The sequence below is a fragment of the Triturus cristatus genome, chromosome 9 (assembly GCF_964204655.1).
Source record: "Triturus cristatus chromosome 9, aTriCri1.1, whole genome shotgun sequence".
NCBI lineage: Eukaryota > Metazoa > Chordata > Amphibia > Caudata > Salamandridae > Triturus > Triturus cristatus.
Genome location: NC_140592.1, coordinates 241,825,638 through 241,851,674, shown reverse-complemented (window position 1 = coordinate 241,851,674; position 26,037 = coordinate 241,825,638). Strand labels below are relative to the sequence as shown.

Sequence of the window (26,037 nt, the reverse complement as noted above, 5' to 3'; positions counted from 1 at the left end):
TGGCAGGGCAGAATAGATTTCTGGTTTTGATACTGCAGACAAAATATGACCTTGAGAGGAAAGTACAAAAAAATAGCCACCGTTGCTGTGTTCATATGAAAAAACTCTGGTTCATCTAACTTGCTTGTCATTCACACCTCATAGCAAAGCATTCTATATGTTAATGTACTAACCACAAAATAAAATATTAAGGCAATTGAAACCAGGTGCTATCAATAGTTTTATTCTCCGAAGACTGGTTCTTAAAACACATCACCTAATAGGTCCATTCCCTTCCTGATGAGTATAAGTAATGTACAGTGGCACAAAGCTACCCACATACCACATATCATCTTTGATATGGCTTTGAATGCTGTGATTTCTCGAGGGTTCATTGTCCAATTCCTTGATGGCAAGTTACCATTGACTAAAATGTTCACATATGTAAACTTTACAATGTGAGTCTTTACTCTGAGTCAGGGCACTAGGCACTGGGACTCACTTGGGCATGCAAGTGTTCTTGAGATGTGCATCTTGTGGTGCAGCCTATTATCGTGTTTCAAGCACCTCTTTGTAGACACATTGAATAAAATGCCCACCACAAAGTGTTTGAGAAAGACGGTCTATGTGTGTACCGTGCAAAATCGATATGAAAATAAGTGCACAATTTGTTTTTAGGATCTCTACCTGTGTTCAGCCGATTGTTGGCATTGCCAAATATCAAGATGGTCTACTTTTGATCTACCTCATGCCTCTTTCTTCCACCACCCACACTTTATGTCCCTTTATCTCACTCTTTCAGATTCTTTTTCATCTTTGCTTTCTCCCTTGCCACTGTGTTCGCAATCTTTCTCTTTCTCCTTCTTTGTTTCTCTCTTTTACTCTGGGTCACTGTAGGATGATTAAAAATAAGTCCCAGTACCCAAACATGAACACTGCGGCCAGCGACTGGCAATTACCGGCACCCATTAAGCACTGCATGAAGCTATCCATGGGACCAGTCACTGCCTCAACACTCTTTACAAAGTCTGACTTGCACATCATCACCGTTCCATGATAGAAAATGTTCTTCTCTTTCGGGCCTCAGTAAAAGCCGGCTTCACCACTTGGTCGAGCTCCATCACCTCCTCATTGACCTCCATCTTGAAATACAGATTCCTGGATATTGAGATGCACACAACCAGGAGGGCAATCAAGATGAAGATCAAGGTGAAAAGAAATGCATCGTTGAACATGAAGTCAGAGCAAGACGTCCTGTGTTTCGAACAAGGCGCTAATTCGCCTCTGGCGAGTTGCGCAACGGGCCTCTTGGAGAGGGAAGCAGGACTTGAGCAGAGGATTTCTCCAAACATGCTTGTGGCTTGGTCCTCCAACCAGATTTTCAAGTACAAAATATTGCAGTCACAGTGCCAGGGGTTGCTGGATAAATTGATCTTGGTCAGAGCCTGAAGGCTGTCCAATTTCCCAGGAGGTACTGACGTCAGCAGGTTGTCCTGCAGATACAGCTCTTCTGTCTCATTAGGAAGGGAAGGCATTTCTTCCAAGCCTCTGTAACTGCAGTTGACTTTTAATCTCTGGGCTCCCAGAAGCGTGCATGTGCAGGGGTGGGGGCAGGGACCTGCACTGTAGGCTTTTCGCCACGTGAGCATTAATAGGACCAGCCACGGACAGAAACGCATTCTGCAAAAAGACAAAAAAAAAAAATTATTTTAAAAATTGTACACGTACACACACACTAAACCCATGCCATGAAACAAACATGGCTTACATGCCAATTACCTCAATAACATATCCGAACGCACTGTTGTTTCTTTTAGTTCATAATATTACATCCAGACAAATTCATTGTGTTTTTCTGTTTTGGAAAAATTGGTTTTTAGTACAATACGAACCGATGCAGTGGAAAGGGTTGAGCCAGCAATAAAATACCGTGCAATCCTAATGAGTTAATTTACATGTTTTGGACAGGTAATTCGTTAAATAACGGTCAAAACATTGTTTTTTCGGGGCTTTTTTCATGTTTCCGGAGTCAGCAAAAGCTCCTGGCTACTTGTCGAAAATCACCTCAAGATTGCGGTGTTACCCCTGCATTTTCTGGTAATTAAAGGAGATTGTATTGTACAGAACATAAAATCAGTTTAGTAAAACCAATACACATAATGTGTTCTGTTCTTTACACTTAATGCCCAGATAGTAAAGAGGGGAATAATCTATGATTAGGTAACTTCATTAAAAAAGACAGTTAATTAAATCAAGTGAGCCATTAGCTAATTACAACTACATTCAGGAGTGTTAACATGATCATGCAATTATGGGCCAGATGTACAAATCTTTTTTGAGGTCGCAAAAGGCCTGATTCGCAGAATCAGGCTGTGCACGACCGTAAAAATAATTTTTAATGTACAAGTGCCCAATTTGTGATTTGGTAACCTATTACTAAATCGCAAATTGGGTGTGCGATTTGGTATTAGGAAGGACGTGTTTAGGGTGTCCCGTCCTAATACCGAATTGCAGTGTTATGCGTGAATGTTTTCCGACCGAAATGTTGTCGCAAAACTTTCACATTTAAACTTCAAGTAGGTGGTAATCCAGTCGCAAATGGGACTCCTTCCTCTTCGTGAATGTTTGGAAAAACATTTTTTTAAGATCAGGCAATTGTTCCACAGACCACTGCCTATTCTGAAAAAATGAAAAAATAACTTTTAATTATCCTTTTTGAAAAACCTCCCATTTTCCGTTAAGGAAAACAAGATGCATGTAAAAAAAATGCTTTATCGAAGAGCAATCACAGACATGGTGGTCTGCTGACCCCAGCAGGCCACCATATCTGTGATTTTTGCGATTCCCAATGGGTCAGAAACCGAGACCTACCTCATGAATATTAATGAGGTAGGTTTATTTGCGATCCACTGGGAATTGCAAAATGTGTTAAACACATATTTGTTCATTGCTGTTTGTGAATACCAAATAGCGAATCATAAAAATGGTAATCGCAAACACTTGCCACACACAAAAAGCAACTGGAACATTTAATGAATTTGGGGGATGAATGAATTATGAACCTTATCAAAAAGGTTCCTCCTCAAACCTCTTGGATATGCAAAAATATTGGTTTAGACACCTCACTCACTTATCGTGACATGCTTTATCATCAGCGCCTAGGATGATACCACCAGGGCGGACTCAACTAAAGATAGAATAGGAGTTCTTAGATAAAATCAAACTGGATAAGCAGGGATCCAGATGAAAATATACTGTTAAAACTACCTACAGGTATAACCAAAGGCTTTTTTTTATTCACAGGGTACCTGGGGTGTGGATAAAAGGTTTGTTGGGGTTTCTTATTGAATATAATTGTTCAATTAAATCTCCTGTATTTCTACCAACATGTTTCAGCCCTCACTCCGAGCACGGTCAGGTCAGGGGCCATCGTCAGGGCTTGTCAAATGTTTCCCTGCCTTTCTGTGAATGCACACCATACACACTTGTGAGGCCCAAGACTGTCCCCTGTCTTGGTTTTCTGTTCTTGAGGATTTTCCTCTGTTCTGGTATTCCAAGGGTCATGTGGTTCTGGATAGTGGTGTGGGCATTTTAGGTTTATTGTTTTTTCATAGTTTTGGTTCCCTATCTTGTCTATTAGACTCTTTACTTCCTTAATATTACCACGCTTATTGTTTTTCTTCAATGGTAACACCTTGTGGTTGGTGGAAATAAGCTACCAACTTTAGCTGCATTTCTCTTTTAGCCTTTACTCCTCCAAGAATGATTCTTCTAGAGTCTGCATCTTATCTAAGTAGATGTTTCATAAGTTATCCTACTACCTGGCGCTGTTTTTTTTTTTGGTCAATGTTTAGAATGGTATCCCACTGTGATTTTTCCCAAGAGAAGTCATCCTGGAACCCATTCTTGATTGGCCATAATTCACCCAAGATGAATTTGTCTATAGTTTATATGTCTATAGAAAGTATAATTTATCAATCTTAATACATGAACACAAGACTCACACATTACAATTTGTTTTCAAAATTCATCCTTGAAATTGGACTATTTAGCCTCAAAATGTATTCTCTTAGAAATAGCGATTTTACCTTATATTTATTCTAACAAGTATTTTCTATCAGTAACCACATTTTGATTTTAATATTATGTCTCACCACATCCTATCAAAACAGAGTTTTACATATTACACTGTTTTCTGTTCTATTTTGGTTGGTGGTTCTACAAATGTCCATTTATATATCACCGCCAGCCACCACTTTGCTCCTAATGATACCATTCCCAGATTACGTTGTTCCACACACCTTTCAATAGTTTAATACATTTCTAAAATATCAAAATTGCTTAAAATGGAGACAACAACAAAGTACATGATGCCAGGTTCTTTGATTTACCTTGCTGAGGTTATAGATTCTGTATCAGACAGGGAACATTATAAGCAGTTATTATGAGGTATAGTCAAGTTTATTTGAATAAACATTTTCTATTTTCTATTAGCAATTCTCGGTAAAGTCTACAATACACAGAAATATGAATCCTTCCCCAAAGATTTCCAAAACTTATTTCTATTTTTATTGTTATCATCGTATTCCCCAATTTGTATCCTATTTCTTTCAGCAAACATCCTGGGCTGGAAGTGCAAAATGTAGTTATGTAGGCATGTGGCAACATTTTGAGTAAATGCTCAACTTTCATGCATTCCCGAAGAGTTCAAGGAGTTCTCCTAGGAAATTGTGATTGTCAAAGTTTCCCAAGAATACCCACATGCACCACCATCAACATATATATAAAGGTGCACGTGTACATGCCGCATTCAGAAATGACATCCTACAGTTTATTGCACATGTAGAACTTAGTTTAAACTTCTTTTTTATTTAATCACATTTGTATCACATTTTATAACATTCATCTGGAAAATTACAGAGTCACCTGCCATGGTCCTGCTGATTTCTCGGATAAACCCAGGTTAAACCACTACCACCTACACCTCTGCCTTCACTCTCCCTTTCACTTTCCACCTCCCACACCCCAGTTCTATCAGAAAGAAACCCACGGTTGTTCACAGACACATCGGTATCAGTCTCATATCAATAATTTGGCAACATTCTTATAGTAAGTAAATATATGTCTAATCGAACAATCTCATTGACCCTAGCAAGGAGCGAGCATCTCACCTCTACATCTGTCTCCATCATAAACCATCCCAAGGGTTGAAATATAGCTAAGAATTTACTTCCCACATTCTAAAAGATGAGAAAACAGCTTCTTCATTGCCATCGTGACTCTTAGTCTCAAGTACCACAAGGCCTTCTTAGAAGCTAGCTTTTTCATCAAGTTTCTTGCTACAACTAATCTTTTTTTATAGAAGCAGTTGATAGCCTATTCTCCATCTCATTAGTGTCATCTCTTTACAGCTTATTGGTGTCAGCTCTAGTAGGCCTAGGAGGAGGCATCCTCAGAAATTGGAATACCCCTAACTTGTTTATTTGCCAGCCAGCCTCCTTCCAAAATAGCTGAAGGTGGGGTCATGATGACCATGTATGCAATGCTGCATCCTGCTGCCAACTACTCATCCAACATTCCAATGTTGTATCTGGGTACAATATTTTCCATCTAGTGTCAGGTACTACCCATCATCCCCTTTTATGCCAATTGTTAAACTACTATATTATTCTTGGAAATGTTGTTCCACAAGCTTTTCACATTGTCTATGTTAGTGGTTCTTAATTTAGGGTCTGTGACCCTCTAATCAGCGAGTCTGTGACTGTTAATAATATTAAATAACGTGAGCAGAACAGTAGAGTAAAGATACCCAAAAGAGCGAAATGTAAAACTGAAAAATATAAAATCCTCTGTAAACATGAAGGATTTGAAAGCGGAGGCTACAAATTAAGTTGGTCTGATCACAAGGTAGTAAATTTCACCATTATGACCGGGATATCAGTTATTTCCCCAGGTCATAGAGCAGAGAAACGTATGATCAGACTATGGTCTCAGGTGTCTGCTGAGAAACTACTCCCTATATTGGCCGGGTCACGTCCTGTCTATACGAATGATAGTTCTGTAGCGGCAACGTGTTTTAGGGAGTGGCTGGAGTCGGCGGTGGAAAGGGTAGCCCCTCAGAAGCTACTTGGTACGAGGAGAACCAAACCAAGTGCATCTTGGTACAACTCTGAGCTTAAGACCTTGAAGGCCACATGTAGAAGGGCTGAGCGGTCGTGGATAAAGGATTATAGCGTGGAGGGCAAAGTACACTATAATCGCACCCTTGCTGCCTACAAGCATGCGATAGTGGCAGCTAAGAGTGCTCATTTTTCTGCCAAAATCAGGGATGCCGGCAACTTGGCTAAGGAGCTGTTCAGAACTATAACAGTTCTGGCTAAACCACCCCAGGACAGCAACTTTAGACTGGACCAAGAAATGTGCCAAAAATTGGCAGTATATTTCCAAGAGAAGGTCCAGGTCATTTATAATGAGTTCAGTAGCATGTGTTACAGTTCAGAAGGGGGAAAGGTAGGGCCGGATTTGGGCCCTAGGAACAACACAGGACTCAGTGAGTTTGCCTCAATTACGGTGGAGGAAACTCAGAGGTTGATTCTCTCAACAAACTCAGGATCACCTCTAGATCCTTGTCCTCCATCAGTGTTCCATTTGGCAGCTGACCTGATAGCGGAGGAACTGTCCCAGGTAATTAACATAGCATTGCAATCTGGGCACTATCCGTCTTGCTGGAAGAGGGCAATAATTAAACCTTTATTAAAAAAAGCTACATTAGACCCTCTCGTCTTAAAGAACTATCGTCCAATCTCTGCCCTGCCCATGGGGGCAAAGATCCTGGAGAAAGAACTAAATCGTGCCCTCATGGCACATTTGGTAGCCCACGATCTGCTGGACTCTTCTCAGCACGGTTTTCGTGCGCAGCATTCTACGGAGTCAGCTTTGCTGATCGCAGCAGAAAATGTACGGGCTATAGCAGACCGGGGAGGTCGGGCAGTATTGGTGATGTTGGACCTCTCGGCTGCCTTCGATACCGTTAATCACAAGGTGTTGCTTCGAAGGCTTCAGGAGTTTGGGGTACAGGGAAGAGCATTGGCACTACTAGCTTCTTTTTTGGATGGCAGAGATAACAGCCTGTCTTGGGACGGCCTACAGTCGGACCCTTTCCACCTACCTTGTGGGGTGCCACAAGGCTCTTCTCTGTCCCCCACGCTCTTCAACATTTACGTTGCCCCCCTGGCCAAGCTTATTAAGGCTCAGGGCTTTACTGTAATCTCCTACGCTGATGATTCACAGCTTATAGTTTCGGCTGGTGAAGAACCGAATGACACAGCTAAGAAATTTCACAACTGTATGTCCGAAATCATGAGATGGATGCGAGAAAACTTTCTTAAGATTAATACAGAGAAAACGGAAATAATGGAATTCGGCCCGGGAAGTCTGGTATGGAATAGCTCCTGGTGGCCGGCGGAGGCAGGTGAATGTCCCTGTCCTGTGCTTAAGGTTAGAAATCTGGGAGTGGTATTCGACAACAAACTTACTTTCTCTGCACATGTTAATAACCTTGCCTCCTCCTGCTTTTATTTAATCAGGATATTGCGGAAGATTTTCCCTTTCATCAATCCTGATCTTCGCAGGAATGTGGTGGTAGCCTTAGTGCTGTCTAAAATAGACTATTGCAACGCAGTTCTGCTAGGATTGAACAAGACCTTGCTGAAGAGACTGCAGATTCTGCAGAATGCGGCAGCTAGACTCTTGTTGGATGTACCCAGGGACCAGTCTGTTGTCGAGGGAATTAAAACGCTACACTGGCTCCCTGTTCAGCAGCGAATAGAGTTCAAGGCGTTATGCCTAGTCCATAAGGCGGTCTATGGGGGAGGAGCCCAGGAAGTTCAGAAGTTCTTTAGCCCATATCTCCCGGAGCGGACACTTAGGTCATCTACGCAAAGCCTGCTGAAACTTAATCGTGTCAAAAAAGCCAGATGGGGTGGTAGAGCTTTTTCGTTTCATGCGGCCTGCCGGTGGAATGAGCTCCCTGGCTTTGTTAAACGTACAGAGAGTCACCAAGTTTTCAGAAAACTGATAAAAACACGGCTGTTTGATACGACTCGGTGTTAGATGGAGCGATCTCTCTCTATGGACCAGCGCCAAGACGCCTCGGCATTTGTTCGCGCTCTATAAGTGACGATCCTATCCTATCCTATCCTATCCTCATCTTGATTTGTGCAAGCTGAACAAGTACAGTAAACAGAATCTAATATGGACAATTGGTGGCCTCAATTAAAGCTCTGGTATGCGCCGATAAAATGAGTGCAGGGAGTTAGAGCTAAAAAGATAAAGAAGTGATATGCTAGAGTGCAGTATATCACGTGAACTTCTAGAAATAAAACCAGCATTTGAAAAGCTCCAACCCTAGCATTACTAGTAAAATTACTTATTTTTTAGATATTTGTATATTTTTGGTATGTCAACGGAATACAATATTTCATAGTCTCGTGTTTATTTGATTTATACTTGTTTCTGTATTTTTTGCTACATTTATTTAAATTTTCAAGGAAAATACAGAATAGAAACAGAATAACCAGATAGATGAGTGAGTAAGTGTGAGAAACCTTGCATAATAGGTCTTTATGGTGGACAAATGGTGGGCAATCGAGCCAAGGAGAAAGGGTGGGGCAAACAAGGAGTTCCGTTGAATCGGATTGTCCATTGATGGGGTACCTCATCGTAGGTATCAGTGACCACAAGGACGATCTTCTGCCTCCTGGGCTCAGTCGGACCTCAGCCGGACTATATGGCCATAGTCCCTATGGGGGTGGGGGTGTAGTGGCAATCAACCAATTCAACCATGTAATAATTTCTATACATATGGGAGGGTTGGGGAGGGTGGTGTGGGGATGGAAAAAGGGGGGAGCCGATAGGGGGGTTGATGGGGAATGAGTCCCGTATCTGATATGATGTGAATGGGAGGTGGGTTGCTTGAGGGGGTGTCGGGGCGTGCTCACATCATGTCAGTGTCACAGGATGAGGAGACAGCGGTAGTCAGGGAAAGGAGAACATGAGGGTGGCTGGTCACCTTGTGCAAGGATTGGCTTTTGGGGGCATTGCGGGCAAGCTCCACAACACATGATGGATTTCATGCACCTGGCAGGACCCATGGCCCAAAAGGAGCGGGACAGAGGCAGCTCCAAGCGGTGAATATCAGACTGTTGCCTCAACCGAGTCCAGAGGGCGCCCCACACTCTGTCAAAGTCATCCAGATTGTCATTAAGTTTATATGTGAACTGTTCATGCAGGGCCACCCTGTGGAGTTATAGTTCCCATTCTGTGAGGGTGGAGCATGTGGTTTGATGCCAGTGGTGAAGGATGCATATCTGCCAGTGCTGCGGCTAGGCACCGGTGGGTGAGGATGTCTATTTCAGCGGCATCATCAACATCATGAAGGAGAGTGAGGTGTGGCGAGGGGTGGGCGAACTGGGGGTGGAGCACCCACATTGTGTCTCAGTAGGGCCGCATCAACACGTAGCTCCACAATATATGTAACAGATCGCACACATCCTCTGTCATCTTCAACATTTTCTGTTGGGCAGGAAACCCGTTCGGTGCAGTTTCTTCAGCCACAGTACCAATCATGCAGTATTTGGAAATAAAGGAAATCAAAGTGGGACTATTGGCGAACTCTGTCGTGGGAGTGGAGTCATTCTGCCCAATCAGTTAGGGCATATTCTCTTCTCAGAGCAATCTGCCACTTGGTGCATGTCATGGTCACTATAGGTTTTGAATAGGCTTCCCCTATCAGTACTCCTTACAGATCTGAGACCAGTTGCCTATACCCACCCCAGAGTCAGAGGTGTCGCATGATGGGAGAGGTTGGGAGTTCTGTTGGGAGGGGACCTAGTACAGACCAAAGGCAGTGGGACAGATGGCGGTGTTTCCAATAGTCGGCTTGGCTTGGTTTAACCGATGAGAAGGGTTTGAAGGGTACCCTTGCCAAGGAAGTGGAAGATTTGTAGCACCCCTTGCACATTCCATTCCAGGAGAAAAGTGCTCCGACAATTCGAATGGCAGCATGACTCTGAAGAGATACAGCCATTCCACCCGGTCAAATGACTTTTAGGCATCGATAGAAAGAGCTAGTCTCTCATCCAGGTCATTCTTTACATGCCATACAAGGTGTGCAAGGGTCCAGAGAGGATCTTGAGAGGTACGGCCTGGGACAAAGCCCACTTGAGAGGGCTGTCTTAGCTGAGGAATAACTTGCCCTATCCGGGTGTTGAAAATGTTGGCCAGGATCTTCAGATTGACATTGAACAGGGAGATCAGGCGGTAACTGGCACATTTTAAAGTTGGTCCTTGCCATCCTTGGTGATGACCATGATGGTGGCTCCATTAAGATCAAACCCAGAGTGCCTGAGTCTGCGACCTCCTTGTCAGCAGTGGGGTCAAGACTGCTTTGCCCATCTAGTAGAACTTTCCGCGGAATCAATCTTCTGATGGGGATTAACAAGTAGGGAGTAGTGTAATTGCCTCCATTACTTCTTCCTCCGTTATGTCTGTTTCTGCATTTTTTTTATATTGCTTTGAGGTTCAAATCGTAGAGATTGCTTAGGCTCGGGTTTCCGGCTTCCATTAGTGTTACAGTGGGGTTCAACAAGAGTCAAATTCTTAAGAACCGGTGGTGCCAAAAAAGCAGCTTCCAGATAAAACAAATATATTGAGACAGAGAAACCAGTACAAAAATACAACATATACAATTGTAAAACATATAACATCCTATTATGAGACAAATTACCTGTCCTCGTACAAGAGTAGTAGCTTCTACACCATTTCTGATGCTTAAATAGCAACCAACCAAGGAAAGAAATGAGCCTTGACATGTGAGTATCAAACTAAGCCTCAGATCTGGAACAAAAGCAGCATTCTACAAATGAGCCAGGCCCAGGAACCACAGACAAAGCACACTTGTGATATGAGCAGCAAGTGAAGAACCAGCTTTCTGGCACTTCAACTGCGCAGACACATAAGTAACCTGTAGTAGGAGCTGCAGGCTTACGACCTACTGATGCGTGACAGCGCATGAGTACTGATACACCAGCTTTGATACATTTCCATTACCCTGTATTTATGATAGATAGCCTTGAAAGATAGGTTTGAGCCACCCTGGCATATATTACCTTCATCAATTAAAACAATCCGCTTCGTCAATTAACTTCTCTCCAATTTCCTTCTTTGAATTTCGCCTTCTTTCTTTTTTGACGACCTACAATGTGCGCTGCTGTTATGTCTTGCTAATGCATTATCTCTGTTACTTCAGAGTTCCTTTAATGTTCTGCTTTCGTACAATATGTCTGTGTTTGATCTTTGTATTCTTGATGAGTGTTGCACTCTATTTCTCTTGACGTCAGTGCCTATTCACATCCATGGCACTACCCTAAACCTGATGCTTTTCCAACTTCATTTGAGCCCTTATCACCTTCTGTAGTGCACTGCCCTCTTTCTGATCAATATTTCTTTCATGTACCTTCTTATCCGCAGCTTCTATTCCCTCTTCCCCACATATTATCTTTGCAAGCTATAATATGTCTCGCCTGCTGAATTATTTTCTCTTGACTTCACTTTTCTGCACTTTCCAACTTGTCATGCTCTGTACTTGTCTCATTCAATTCACACAAGAGTTTTGAACGTAGATGCAGGCCGCCCCAACACCTCCTTACACCTGAGTATTCTGCTCTCTGTCCTGCCTTGCACCATTTCGAGTACATATGATATGAGCACAAGTCTACTAACGATGTATTCAGTAGGGCAAGGATGCAGTTCTGCTTAGATCAGTTAATGAGTATCTTTTTAAAAACATACTTCATGACCAGGCTAATTACTCACTTGATATAGTTCCTGTTCTCAATTGGTCACTTTCTCCTTCTACCTTTGCCTCACTCTCCTGTTCTGCTGAGGATTTTGCCACTTATTTTACTTCTAACATTTCTAGCAATACACACTTCTTTAGCCCCTTCTTCGATTTCTAATTCCATTACTTGACTCTCCTTTTCTGGAGCACGTACATCTGAACCACCCTGAACACCTTCCTGCACCTAGACTAATTTTCTCTTGCCTCAGAATCTGAATTCTTACCTACTTCAGGGTGTCAAAAAGTATCTCCTAAGGATGCTCTTTCTTTGTCATTGACTAAACTTGTTTTTTCCCTCTTGTTCCTTACTTGGTATCTTTGTTTAACCTGTTGTTACATTCTTGAACTTTTCTTCCATCTTTTAATACTGCAACTATTTTCCCCACTACAGAAACCATCGATTTACCCTAATGACCTTTTTAACTACGAGCCCATTTCTCTCCTCATTACTCTCTACAACCTTAACATGTAGTTTCTGCTCAACATATATCTTTTCTTTATACTCATAATCTTCGTTCACCTGTACAATTTTGTTTCCATCCTTGTTCCACTAAAACCATCTTGTTCTTTGTCTCCTAATTTTCTTCTTCAGGCGCAGCATGACAATCAATCCTCTATTTTAATTCACCTCGATGTTTCAGCACTGTTTGAAAAGGAGGATCATTCTATTCTCCTTTCTTCTCCTTTTTGGGTCTTAAGGGGTCTGTGCTCTCTGCCCTTAATTCTTACCTTTCTAGCCCTCTATTCCTGGTTTCCTGGAAAGGCCCGCACTCCCGTAGTGTATGGGGTTTATTTGTTTATTTATTTGAAAAGTTTTATATAGTGCTGGCTAGACCCGGAGGTGTCAGAGCGCTTTACATGAGGACGAGCATTGTTCCAGAGCATAGTTACCAGCTACATAGTTACAAGTTACACAGTTTCAGAGCATAGTTACAAGTTGCTGGAACGTAGTTACATGTGTTAAAACCATATACGTAAGGGAAAAAACAGGCAAGGGGAGAGATTCAGGGGAGAGAGGATAGGAGCAGGGGAGGTAGACGAAGAATGAATGAGGGAAAGAGGTGGGGGAGGGTGAAGGAAACAGAACCGGGAGACGAGATAAAACCGTGTTCAACGTCGGGTGTGCTGTGATCCCAGTAGAAATGGTGTTATTCCCACACCTCCGCTGTGTGTGGCTTTCTTGACGCCGTGGACTCTCTCAGGGGGTCTCTGAGACTCCAGGGAATAAATACTGGATCCCTCCCTAACAATGGGAGAAGGAGTGCTTTGGTAAAGGGCACACACAATGGTGGTAACTTTAGGGATAATGGTCTATTGCGTGGTAAAACACTTTTAGAATCCACCAATGGGGGATAGTCAGAGGTCAATCAGAAGATTCCATCCTCGTGGGGGTAGGTATTTGATTGTATGCTCTAAGTTGATTCCGCCTCCAATACCAGATCACAGAGGACTTTGTGTGTAGGTTAAAAAACAAGGGTGGTGGCCATCTTGAGGACAGGCAGGGAGTTCGAAGAAAAATCGTAACAGATGAATAACAATTAATTGCAGATGGCTCCACTGAAGGCCTAGCCTCAACATTAACTTCAGGATTCTGAGAGGCGAGGGGATCTGTTGCCTCGGCATGTGACCAGGAAGATCACAAGTGGCATAAACCACTTGGTGGCAACCATTGTAAGGTCAGGCAACATGGTTATCCAGCTTGGAGCTCCAATAAATTTCCAAAACTTGGTGTCCGCGAGGCAAGGCTCTGGGAGATGTTCCCTCTTAGTGACTGGTGCATTTATAAAATTTCCTCTCCATCGGATTGCTCATTGAGGGCAGTTCGGATTCAGTGTGTGATTTCTCAAAGGTCCGATTGCCAAGTGTGTACAGGAAGCCTCTAATGGGGTGGACTCCTCTGCCTCTCAATTCTCCTCCCACCAGTCAGAGGGGCCTCTCCACACATCCATACGGTCCCCATCAGTCGGCTCCCGCACTCACCGTTGATTCTCTGAGAGTCCCGGTTCTCGCACCCGGCTCACCCAGTAGAGTTGGTTTGAGGAGTCTCATTGCCCCTGCACTGGGGGCAACCCACGGCAGCAGCGCTCTTCACCCACAGGCCGCCGTTAGGGCCTACTGTGAATCAAACGACTCCGGGGAATGGGGTTCCTCAAGGCTCAGTTCTTGACCCGCTTCTCTTTACTCACTATAATTGCTCATTTCTATAATATCTACCCTTTGAATGGAGTCCCATTTTTACCTTGATGAGTTTGTACCTGCATTCGCGCTAATGAGACCTGGATGACCTCTCACGTTGAATCCTAGTAAAATTTGACATCATTTCTTACTGACTTAGACCTCTTGAGCTATTCCTGTCTCTTTTCTACCCACCACTTTTTCCTATTCTTCATCTGCCTCTTGGTTTTCAGTTTAAATCCTCTTTGGGCTTTGCACTTCAAATATCATCAATTGTAAAAGCATGTCAGTTCCATCTGTTAAGCATTCATAACTTCAAAACACTCACTGCCTTTTCGTCTCTGAAGTTATTCTTCAAATGTTGGTTTCGTCTTGTTTCAATTACTGTTCTTTGCACGTGGAGCTGTCCAAGTTGTAACTCCAATACAAACTATTTGGAATTCCTTCTCTTCTCCCTTCCCTGCCAAATGTCTATTTCTTCTTACATGTTTCATCTTCAGATGGTTTCTATTTTCTTCTCAATACAAATTTCATTTCTTATGTTTCATTGAACTTTTTCATGCTTCTGGTTCCTTGGCTATGGAACCTGCTTCCCTTTTCTGTAAGATATGTGTCTACTTTAGTTCATTGATTTTCAAGTCTGGTTGGAAGAGCGCCTCCTGTCTTTATGTTATTAGTCTTAAACTCTGGGTTCTGCTAATATTATTTTGTCCTCTTCCTTTTGTAGTGCTTATATGTGGTAAGGTTTTGTATGAAAGCACTATAATAAAAAATGAAATAAATACATACATACATACGTACATACACAATCACTAACATACCTTCCCTGGAATGTAGGCACCACTCCTGGTAGCAGCCTCTAAAACACACATGCTGTGTCTACAATTAATAGACAACTGCAAATGAAAATAAACCTTGGTACAGGGACATTGTCTGTTTTACTCACACAGTGCTCTGGTACAATGAACTGCTGCCCTTGCACAAGGGGCACCCACAGGTTCCACCTGCTTACACCTGGCAGAGTAAACAGTCCGACCCGAATGACCAGGGGCCATATGTAGATAATTCCTATTTACCGATTCCTAAATACCGAATTTTACCGATTCGGTATTTATGAATCGGTAAATAGAATGTAGGTAAACATTCGGTAATTTTTACCGATTTGGTAATATTCGTTATTACCGATTTGGTATTTACCGAATCGGTAATAAGGAATACCTTCCCATTCATTCCTATGGGCCTGGAGGCCCATAGGTATGAATGGGAAGCCATTCACTATTACCGATTCGGTAAATACCGAATCGGTAATAGGGGGAGCATATTCAAGGGTGGCAGGGTGTCACATTGACACCCTGTTGCACCCCTGAATCGTGCATGTGTGCACATGTGGCGCACATACATGCCCTAAGGGCATGTATGTCTGCCACATGGCATCTTGAAAAAAGCAAATTATTGCTTTTTTAAAGGTATTCGGTATTTACCACCAACTTGTAGTTGGTGGTAAATAACAAATCCTGAATGCAAAAATGCACTCACTTGAGGGCCTCCTACATACCTTTTAAGGATTCGGTATTTTACCGATTCCTTAAAATAAGGAATCGGTAAATTACAGAATCCTTAAAACCTGCCTCCTACATTAGAAAGGGCTAAATACCGGTCGGTAACGTGAAAATTACCGATTTTCGGCCGTTACCGACCGGTATTTACCTACCTACATATGGCGCCAGGTTCCTGCAGAACAAGCTCCTGCTTGGCATGGCAAGCACCTGGGCCTTCGATGAGCTTCTTCACCTAATTGGAACAGCACCACTGACACATTAATCAGCTGCGTGAAACAGCAAAAGCTCGTTTTCTGTGGGAACAAATAAATATCTTTTCTTAATTGATCACTTGACTGGTCTTCACTCACAAGTTATAATTTAGTAACTATCCCATCTAGCTCATCCCCAAACTACTGAGCCAAAACTTACTTTGCAATCCTCTTTCTTCCAAGACAATGTTTAAGTATATAGTTGCATTTATACCGAACTCCTCCAGGTGACCTTTTTCATCTGGAGGAGTCCGATATAAATAGAACTTGTGTTTTCTCGCTAAGAAAGACACCCCAGAATAGTTTTGAGAATAAGACATTTCCTCATGGGTGACCTACAAAGAACCACCTTTAATATGACTGCCAACAATACTGAAAAATAGCAGCTATATACTTAAAGATTGTCTTGGAAGAAAGAGGGTTCTTCTTTTTTTTTAAAGAGTTTTAAATAGCGCAAACAAGACGCAAGAAAATCGAGCGCTTTACATGAGCACCAGTTTTCATTACAGAAGAACACATCCATTTTTGTTAAGCACGGGGAGATTAAGTGATTTGCTCAGAATCACAGGATGTTTTAGTATCGTTGCCGAGACTCGAACCCGGTTCCCCATTTTCGAGGTAGACCGCTCTAGCCATAAGGCTACATCGTCTCCCCTTATTGGTATAGGAATGTCCAGTATATGTGTTGCTACACTATATTTGTTTTTGTTTATGTTGAAGTTATGTGTGTGTAGATATATATACATATATATATATATATATATATATATATATATATATATATATATATATATATATATATATATATATATATATATATATATATATATATATATATATATATATATATATATATATATATATATATATATATTATCTACTGGCGGTTGCCAGTAGATAGTTATAGTTAGGACCGTGTTTCCATAGGAAATCTGAAAATTCTATTTTGAATAACTTTGGCGCCGGTTGACAAATCCTCGCGAAATTTTCAAAACTAATGGGGCGCTCCGCTCAGCTCCTACCCTGAAAGTCTCGGGGTGATTCGTCAAGCGGGGGCTGAGAAAAAAGGGGGGTCCCAAAACACGTTTTCCCCATGCATTTTCCCATAGGACCTTTAGTCGAAGGTACAGCCCGAACGGCTGAACAGAATTACTTGCAATTTGGCAAAGAGGTAGTCCTAAGGTCAGGCATGTGCCTTTTGCATATATGGTGTCTATCTGTTCAGTAGTTCCTAAGAAAATTGCATTTAAAAGCACATAAATATCTATAAGCGCACCATAACGTGCGCGAGCGTAATTCTGATTGGTGGTTACATGTCAGTCAACATTCGAATCGGTCGAAATCAGGAAGTGTCGGCCGCCATTTTGTGTGTTTTGTGTGTGACAGTAAAAAAGAAAGGTGGAGAACGTGAAAAGGGGGCAGGGTAGAGAGTTCCTGACCCCCTAGCCTTTGTCAGGGGGTCCTTGAAGGACCCCGAAGGGTGAAAAAAACATTTTTTTTTTTTTCAAAAAATCGCGGGGTGCGCGCACCGTGCGCGCATGGTGAAAAACCTTAAAAAAAACAAAAAAACATTTTAAACAAGCCATTCCATATTACAGGATACAGTCAATCTATAATTATATACATAGGTAGCTTATTGTAAAATAAATATATAAAAAATATAATAAAACATACATAACTTAGCATTTAAAAAGCCTTACAAATTCACTTAAAAAACCATAGGTTTCACACACGTTATAGTTAGGAATTAGCATTAAAAAAACCTTGCAAATTCACTTAAAAAACCATAGGTTTCACACATGTTATAGTTAGCTGGACATTTCACTCGCAAAAAACCATTGAAATTCCCCGTTATAGTTAGTTCAGATAACTATAACTCGTGTGACCGCCACTCTATCACAAGGATGATGTCATCAGTGATGTCATGAGTGATGCCACTGACCATGTCATGAGTGATGTAATATGTGACGTCATCAGCAGTGGATTGCGGGCGCGCAAGTTATAGTTATCTGAACTAACTATAACGGGGGAATTTCAATGGTTTTTTACGAGTGAAATGTCCAGCTAACTATAACATGTGTGAAACCTATGGTTTTTTAAGTGAATATATATATATATATATATATATATATATATATATATATATATATATATATATATATATATATATATCCAATGAGTATTGTGAATATATACTGTGAAAGGTTGTTTGTCTTGTTTTTTGTTTCATAATATGTTTTGGTCCAGTAGTTTGGGGATGACCTAGATGGAATAGTTACTAAATTATAACTTGTGAGTGAAGACCAAATCAGTGACCAATTAAGATGCTTACTTGCTGAAGAGATATTTATTTATGTGTTCCCACAGAAGATTAGCTTTTGCGGTTTCACATATTACCTTTCCCAGGTCTTAGTGGTAGCATTAGGGCAAACCCCTATTTTACACACATTAAGCATATTTTAACAGCACTGTTAGCACATTGATCAGTTCTACCCCAGGAAACCGCACATGTAACATGCTGGCACCTTAAGCTGCTCCTAAACTACAAGCAATCTATTCACATGGATGTCCGGTGGGCATCAATCAAGGACAGCTGTTTTATCAGTTTTCGGCTGCGGAGGTACAAAGTCATACAGCACAGCTCTGAAGGATCTCACATTGTGTCTGTCCTCACCAGAGATCAGTACACTCAACTAACATCAACTTTTTGCACAACCCTCCTTCAGCTCTTGTCTATGGGTGCTAGCAGTTTTATGGTGAGAAGACCTTCTACACAACACTTCAGAGAGACACTAGCTCTATGAATTAAAAGACAGATGAAAGCCAGATTCCTTATAAGAGAACTCGAGTAACCCTCTTTTATCCTCTACACCGGGGTTCTCAAAAGTCGGTTCTGGAGGGCCAGATCCATGCCAGATTTTTAAGATAAATACATATATCTAAATGGGGATATGCTCAAAATCTGGCATGGATCCGGGTCTCCAGGACCCACTTTGGAGAACCCTGCTTTACACCCATGTGCCAGCTATAATCATTAGTGCATGTGAGTCTTATGTGCTCTACTGCACACTACAAATTACCAAATGGATGTAAACAATACAATAATCATTGTCTAGAAATACTGGCGCACAGCCCTGATGCATTGGCAGCAGCCTTGCACTTAAAGGCAGGGCCCTGGCATTTAACTAAAGCAATTTTAATGACGTTTATATTTGCACTGAAACTTACAGAGGCTGTTTATTAATTATCTAGTTAACAATGATGACATTTTATTTCTTGGCACGGTGTTTAAAATTGGCGCCACTTCTTTTAAAATGGTATTTAATGTGCACACAGTATCAAGGTGCACTGGAACTAATAGGATTGGGCAAGTGTTCCATTCTCCTGCTTGCAGCCTTACCTGTATAAGGCTTAATACAAACAAATGTTAGAAGTGAATTAGTTCATTAAACAACGAATCAATCATCAAACTGAAATGTATTCAGTCAAGGAAACAATAATACAAGGGTGTTTACTTCAAAAAGATGAACTTTATATAAAAAGTGATATTATATAAAAGGGTACATGCTACAATTAACACAATGGTACAAAAATCAAGGTCACAGTGGAAAGCTGATATTAAATTCACGTACCTGAGACTGAATTCAAATACATTAGATAATTCAAATGTCACTGCAAAAACGGATGATTTCTTGTGATTTAATTTGCATTACAGAAATGGAATTAACCAAAACATAAGAATATGAGATAAATCAACATTGGTACACATTGGTGCTCAGAAGAAGAGGGAAGGGGTGAGTTCTCAGGGAGAATTGAGTGATTGTGTGAAGGAACGGAAAGGTAATGTGGTTTAAATACATCCAAGCTTTGTAAAACCAATCTGGCCTTTTACTTAGCAAAACAATATAATCACAAACATAACATTGTAGGCACAGATAAACATGTCTCTGTCACCTATGTTTGATATAAATAACAATATGTCGACGTTTTGACCCCTGTAATCATAAAGGTAGCTTCATCCTTATTGGGGGTCTTCATCAGGACTCAAGAAAATAGTGAAGGAGGGGAGGGAAAACCTAAAAGTAAATAGGCTAAAATTAGGTGACGTCAATAGTGAAGCAGTGCTATATCGAAAGATAGACAGTGGTAAGTTCATTTGTGTACTAATTACCCTGACAAAATAGGAACATAATCGTAAGTTCCAGAATCATGTTAGATGGCAGCAAACACTGTTTGTGAGGCACATAAAAATTTGAAATTAACTTGAAAAAGGCTACTTGTGGGGCAAATGCTCACCACAGGGTTTTTATTTTCAAAAATAAGTAGAGACGCCTGTAATTGCAGGGGTCTCAATCATCCACTTAGTCAAACAAGTGCCTAACTAGTCACTTTCAGATGATTGAGACCCCTGTAATTACCGGCGTCTCTCCTTGTTTTTTTTAAAATAAAGACGCTGTGGTGAGCATTTGCCCCACAAGTAGCCATTTTCAAGTTAATTTCAATTTTTGATGTGCCTCACAAACAGAGTTTGCTGCCATCTAACATGATTCTGGAACTTACAATTAGGTTCTTATTTTGTCAGGTTCATCAGTACACAAAAGAACTTATGTCCTGAAGATGGTCCTACAGACGTCTACACTATAAAAACCGAAACGTCAACAATCTGACCTATTTTCTTTGTCATTCAAGTTTTAGGAAAAGTTAATTGTATAGCCAATGATATTGTTCCTACCCAACATGCAAAATGGGTTATGGCAAAAGTATTAATGATACAAAAATGTCCATTTCAGTTACTTCCGTCATTTTGTGAATTGTAGCATGTACCCTTTTATATAATATAACTTTTTAAATAAAGTTCATCTTTTTGAAGTATACACCCTTGTATTATTGTTTCATTGACTAAATACATTTCAGTTTGATGACTGATTTGTTGTTTAATGAACTAATTCACTTCTAACATTTGTTTGTATTAAGTCACCACTTAGGGCTTAAGGCTAATTCATTTTGTTAAATTTTATTTTGACATTGATTCCAAAATGAATCCCTTGAAGGCATCATTACCTGATCGTTTAGATTACCCAAGCCTCCAAGGGTTTATTGGGCTGCCCATTCTTTAGTATAGTGTTACCTGTGTAAGAGGCACCCTAAAAGAGACAAATGTGAGAAACTTTTTCTAACTTTTTTCCCTACTATTTACAAAAATTAGAAAGGAGGTTCACTAGGCCTCCGAAACCTAAATATTTATGGTAACAAACTATTAAAATAGGGGGAAATATCAAACCACAACACACTTAAAAAAATAAGTTTTATTAATTTTCTCAGCAAAAGATACAAAAGTCAACGATAAACAAAAACATATATGGAATAAACTTAACATCAGCAGAGAAAGCCTTTATAGAACTCAAAATGAGTGTTACAGATCAGCAGCTTCAGTGCGAGAGGGAGAGACAATGGCCCAGCCCAAGCAGAGGCACGTGGCACACACTACTGCACAATGTCTCTATTCCTTAGTAATCTTTCATATATGTCTTTTCAATGACAGTGACACAATGGCTCAATTATATCAAAGTGGAATTGGGTAAATTGGGATGGCCCAAGCTATTTGAGAACCAAACCACTATCACGAAAAGAGATCTGAGTCAGGTGAAAGAACAGTTTCTTCAGTGGAAGTGTGCAGAAAGAGAGGCACTTGAAGTCACCAAATCTACAGTGCGGTCGTACATTATATTAAAAACCTGTCCATCCGTGGAGCCCTACTTGGTCCTAGTTACATCTCCCCATCACCGCTTTTTGTTTACAAGATTCAGATTACATCTTTTACATTGGTCATTGGCGGTACCGCAGGGGAGACACAAGGCGGATGGAATTGGTCCTTGTTCTTGTGACCAACTAAAGCTCTTGTGTCAAGTGGTTGAAGTGGGGCAAAAAAAGTAGGGGAACTATGGTAGGAGAATCAGAGGGCGGGAATAACCAGAGGATTGGGCCAGTAAGCAGAGTAAGAGGTGTGGCCAGAAAGAGAAAAACATCCTGATTTTTTGGTTTCACCTGCACAGCGCTTATGCTGTGCTTGTGAAGTCTCTTGTATTTTATATATCTTAAAAGAGGGCTCTGATCATTTCCCATAGCCGAATTACTGTGTTTATTCGCTTTTGTGTGGTACTATGCTATTTGTTAACTTCCCTTGGCTGCATACATTTACAATACTTCTAATAAAGCTGTTCACACTGTTTAAGCCCAATTCACTGTCGAGATAAGATCTCTTCCCATGGAAAAGCCAGACAGCTTTAACAGTATGCTGGAATGCTTGCTTTTAATACTTAGTTGTGTAAAGCAGATGCTTTAGCCTTAGAACGTTTGTGGCATTTCCCACTCATGCCTCAGTACTTCTCTTTGCACTTTGTAGGCTTTACTGGATTTATTTTTTCAACTTAATCTATTTGGTCATTATGATCAAATTTTAAATGTTGTAATAAACATTGCACATTAAAAATAAAGTTAATATACAAGAGCTATGGTATATTTTACTACCCTGCCAGGCAGCCGCAAGTGCAGTTACCTTGCAGCCAACAGGGTGGTGATTTGAATGGTGCAGCAGGTGCAGTAGCACTGGGCCCAAAAGTTGTCAGAACTCCTCTAAAAACAAATATTAGTATATTTGACTAATAAACAGGCAGTCACAATTGCAGTTACCTTGCAGTTAAAAGGGACTTGATTTGAATGGTGCAGCAGGTGCAGTGGCACCAGGGCCAATGGCACCAGTGACCGCACTCAACCCAGATTGTTGCTAAAATTGAAAACTAAATAAACAAACAGGCAGTCAGAAGTGCAGTTACCTTGCAGACAAAAGGATTGTGATTTCAATGGTGCAGCAGGTGCAGTGACACCAGGACCAAAAGCTCTAGGCGACCCACTAAACACCTAAAATTGCTATATTTTACTACTAAACAGGCAGTCACAAATGCAGTTACCTTGCAGACAACAGGGTCATGATTTGAATGGTGCAGTAGGTGCAGTGGCACCGGGCCCACAAGTTGTCAGAACTCCTCTAAACACCTAGCATTGCTATATTGTACTACTATTCATGCAGTTACCTTGCAGTTAAAAGGGGCTTGATTTAAACTGTGCAGCACGTGCAGGGGCACTGGAGCCCAAAAAATTCATAACTCGACTATACACCAAATATTGCTATTTTTTCCCACAAAACAGGCACTCACAAGTGCAGTTATCTTGCAGGCAACAGTGTCATTATTTGAATCGTGCAGCAGGTGCAGTCGCCCCAGGCCCAAAAGTTATCAGAACTCCTCTAAACACCTAAAATTGCTATATATTTTACAACTAAACAGGCAGTCAGAAGTACAGTTATCTAGCATGCGCTAGTGTCACGATTTCAATAGTGCAGCAGGTGTAGGAGTACCGGGACCAAAAGCTCCAGGTACCCCACTAAACACCGATTATTGTTATATTTTGCAATCAAAAAGGCAGTCACAAGTGCAGTCACCTCAGCCATTCTTCCTACGGTTTCCTGCATCTGAGTCACCATGTCCCAAAACTCTCTCACTATAGAACTAAACCAAACCACATGTAGGAGATCAGCACCAAGGGCAACCATTCAATCTAGTGAAGTACATCTTGATAAGGAAAGTTGTCATAACATCGCTCCAGTTAGGAACTCATGATCTGTAAAGAAACCTAGCATTACTGGAGGCTTATTTAGCATAGGAAAGCACTCTCCACCACCGTGAATATGACAATTGGTCTCCCAAGTCCTTCTCCCACTTTACTCTTATCTGAAATATTGACCTTGGTTGGTTCCTACATAGCACCCTGTAGAGCACTAAGATAGCTCTACCACCATTCCACAAAGAGTAGGGCTCCATAGTTGTGTGAGTTTCTGGTGACTGGCCAGTGAAGGGTATGGGGTTGTGAGTGGGTATGTGAGGGGTTCTGTGGGTAATGTCATCAGTGACGTAATTTGAGATGTCAGCAGGGATTTAATCAGTGATGTCATGAGTGATGTAAGATGTGAGGTCATAAGCAGTGCATTGCTATGGCGTAATTTATAGTTAGCTCAGGTAACTATATCTGCTGAATTTCACTGGTTTTATACGAGTGAAATGTAAGCCTAAATACAACGTCCCTGTAACCTTGGTTTTTTTCAGTGAATTTCTACAATTTTTTTAAATTCTATTTCCTAACTATAATGTCCTTTTAACTTTTGGTTATTTTAGTGAATTTCTAAGGTGTTTTTAAATTTTATTTCCTACCTGTAACCTTTGCAAATGAGTGTGTGAGTGAGTGCAAGAGTGCCTCAATTGGTGTGTGACTGAGTGTCTCAATGGTAGTGAGACTGGGTGTACGTGTCTGAGTGGATCTGGGGCTACCTGCATAAGTGTCTCACTGGGTGTGTGAGTCGGTGCGCCACTGTCTGAGTGAGTCTCTGACTGTTTGAGTATATATCTACTAGGGTGCATGAGTGTCTGAGTGGGTCAGTGACTGGGTGCATGAGTTTTCGAGTGGATATGACACTTGAGAAAGACCTGTAACATGCCAAGTGAAGCTCGCAGTGAGAGAGCACAAACAGTGTCTGCACTAGTAGCCGTCACCCATGTTTGAAGGAGAAGGTTGTGTCAATACTTGCCTACATTTCTCAGAGTGTAGAAGTACACCAATTTCAGTGCCATGAGATGTTTAGGTAAATATGCTGGGGTGTAACTGCCTGATATAATGCCTCTATGGTTTCTAAAATGTGTATGTAAGTGGCTACACAAATACTTCAGTGCCTGTGTTAGGCAATAGAGAGCTATTTAGGTGTCACTGCAACTACCTTTGAGTCTGCTGCATGCATAAATAGTTTCTGGTGAGTGACTGAATGTATAAGTGCTTCTGTAGCTGTCTCTGTAACTGAAAGACAGGCTCTCTGCTTTTGTGAACATGTATGTCAATTGTTTTAGGGATGGCATACTCTGTGTAGTACTTGGCATAGAGACCTGTAAGTGCACAAGTAATATATTCAACTCAAAAGGACATCTCTCAATCTCTTAAGCACAAAACATCATCCTTTATTGCATACCTAAGGCATATATTAGAAGTGTATTACGTGCACTAAAACATGGGTTTGATACTTAAGAAAGATCTATAACATGCTAAGTGAAACTTGGAGTAAGTATACACAGACATGGCCTGCACTAGTAGCCAACACCCTTGATTCACAAACTATTTCTCTGCATGGTTCAGAAGGATGTATCAATACTTTTGTACATATGTAAGTGAGTGTACTAATACACCTGTATGACAACTATAAGATGTTTAGGTAAATGTGCTGGTATGTGACTGTGTGTTTTAGTAGCTCTATGGCTGTCTAAATGATTATGTAAGTGGTTGCACAAATACTTCACTGCCTCTGTAAGGGAATAGAGAGCTATAAACGTGTGACTGCAACTACCTTTGAGTCTGCTGCAAGCAGAAGCAGTTTCAGGTAAGTGATTGAATGTCTATGTGCTTCTGTAGCTGTCTGATTAGGTTATAGAGGGGATCTATGCTTTTGTTAAAATCAGTTGCTTTAGGGGTGCATACACTACATAGTACTTCGCATAGGGGCCTACACGTGCTCAAGTAACTTATTCAACTCAAATGGATATCTGTCAATCTCTTAAGAACAAAACAGCATCCTTTATGGTATATATTCAGCATATCTTAGAAGTGTATTAGGTTCACTAAAACATTGGTTTGGCACCTCAAAAACACCTATAGCATGCGAAGTGAAGCTTGCAGTGACAGTGCTTTGGACAGGATCTGCATTAGTAGCCATCACCCATTCTGAAATACTATTTCTCTGCATGATGGAGAAGATTGTGTCAGTACTTGCCTACATATATGAGGGAGTGTAGAAATACACCTCTATCAGTGCCATGAGATGTTTAAGTAAATGTGCTGATATGTAACTACCTGTTATAATACTTCTATGGCTGTCTAAGTGTGTATGTGAGTGGCTGCAGAAATACTTTAGTGCCCGTGTTAAGGAATACAGAGCTACGTATGTATGACTGCAACTACCTTTGAGTCTGCTGCATGTACTGATAGTTTCTGGTGGGTGACTGAATCTATACATGCTTCTGCAGCTGTCTCAATAGCTGAATAAGAGGCTTTATGTTTTTCTGAACATGTATGTCAGGTG

General features: G+C 41.1%; 1 protein-coding gene across 1 annotated transcript in view; it reads right to left on the bottom strand.

Annotated features, from left to right (window-relative positions):
- Positions 1–208: 208 nt before the first annotated feature.
- LOC146797679 (platelet glycoprotein IX-like) overlaps positions 209–26,037 on the bottom strand; it is a 48,551-nt gene continuing 22,722 nt past the window's right edge. The window contains exon 2 of the mRNA XM_085627582.1: positions 209–1,659. Within this exon, the coding sequence (XP_085483708.1) occupies positions 1,023–1,658 (636 nt within the window). The 5' untranslated portion in view covers position 1,659 and the 3' untranslated portion in view covers positions 209–1,022. The remainder of the gene's footprint in view (positions 1,660–26,037) is intronic.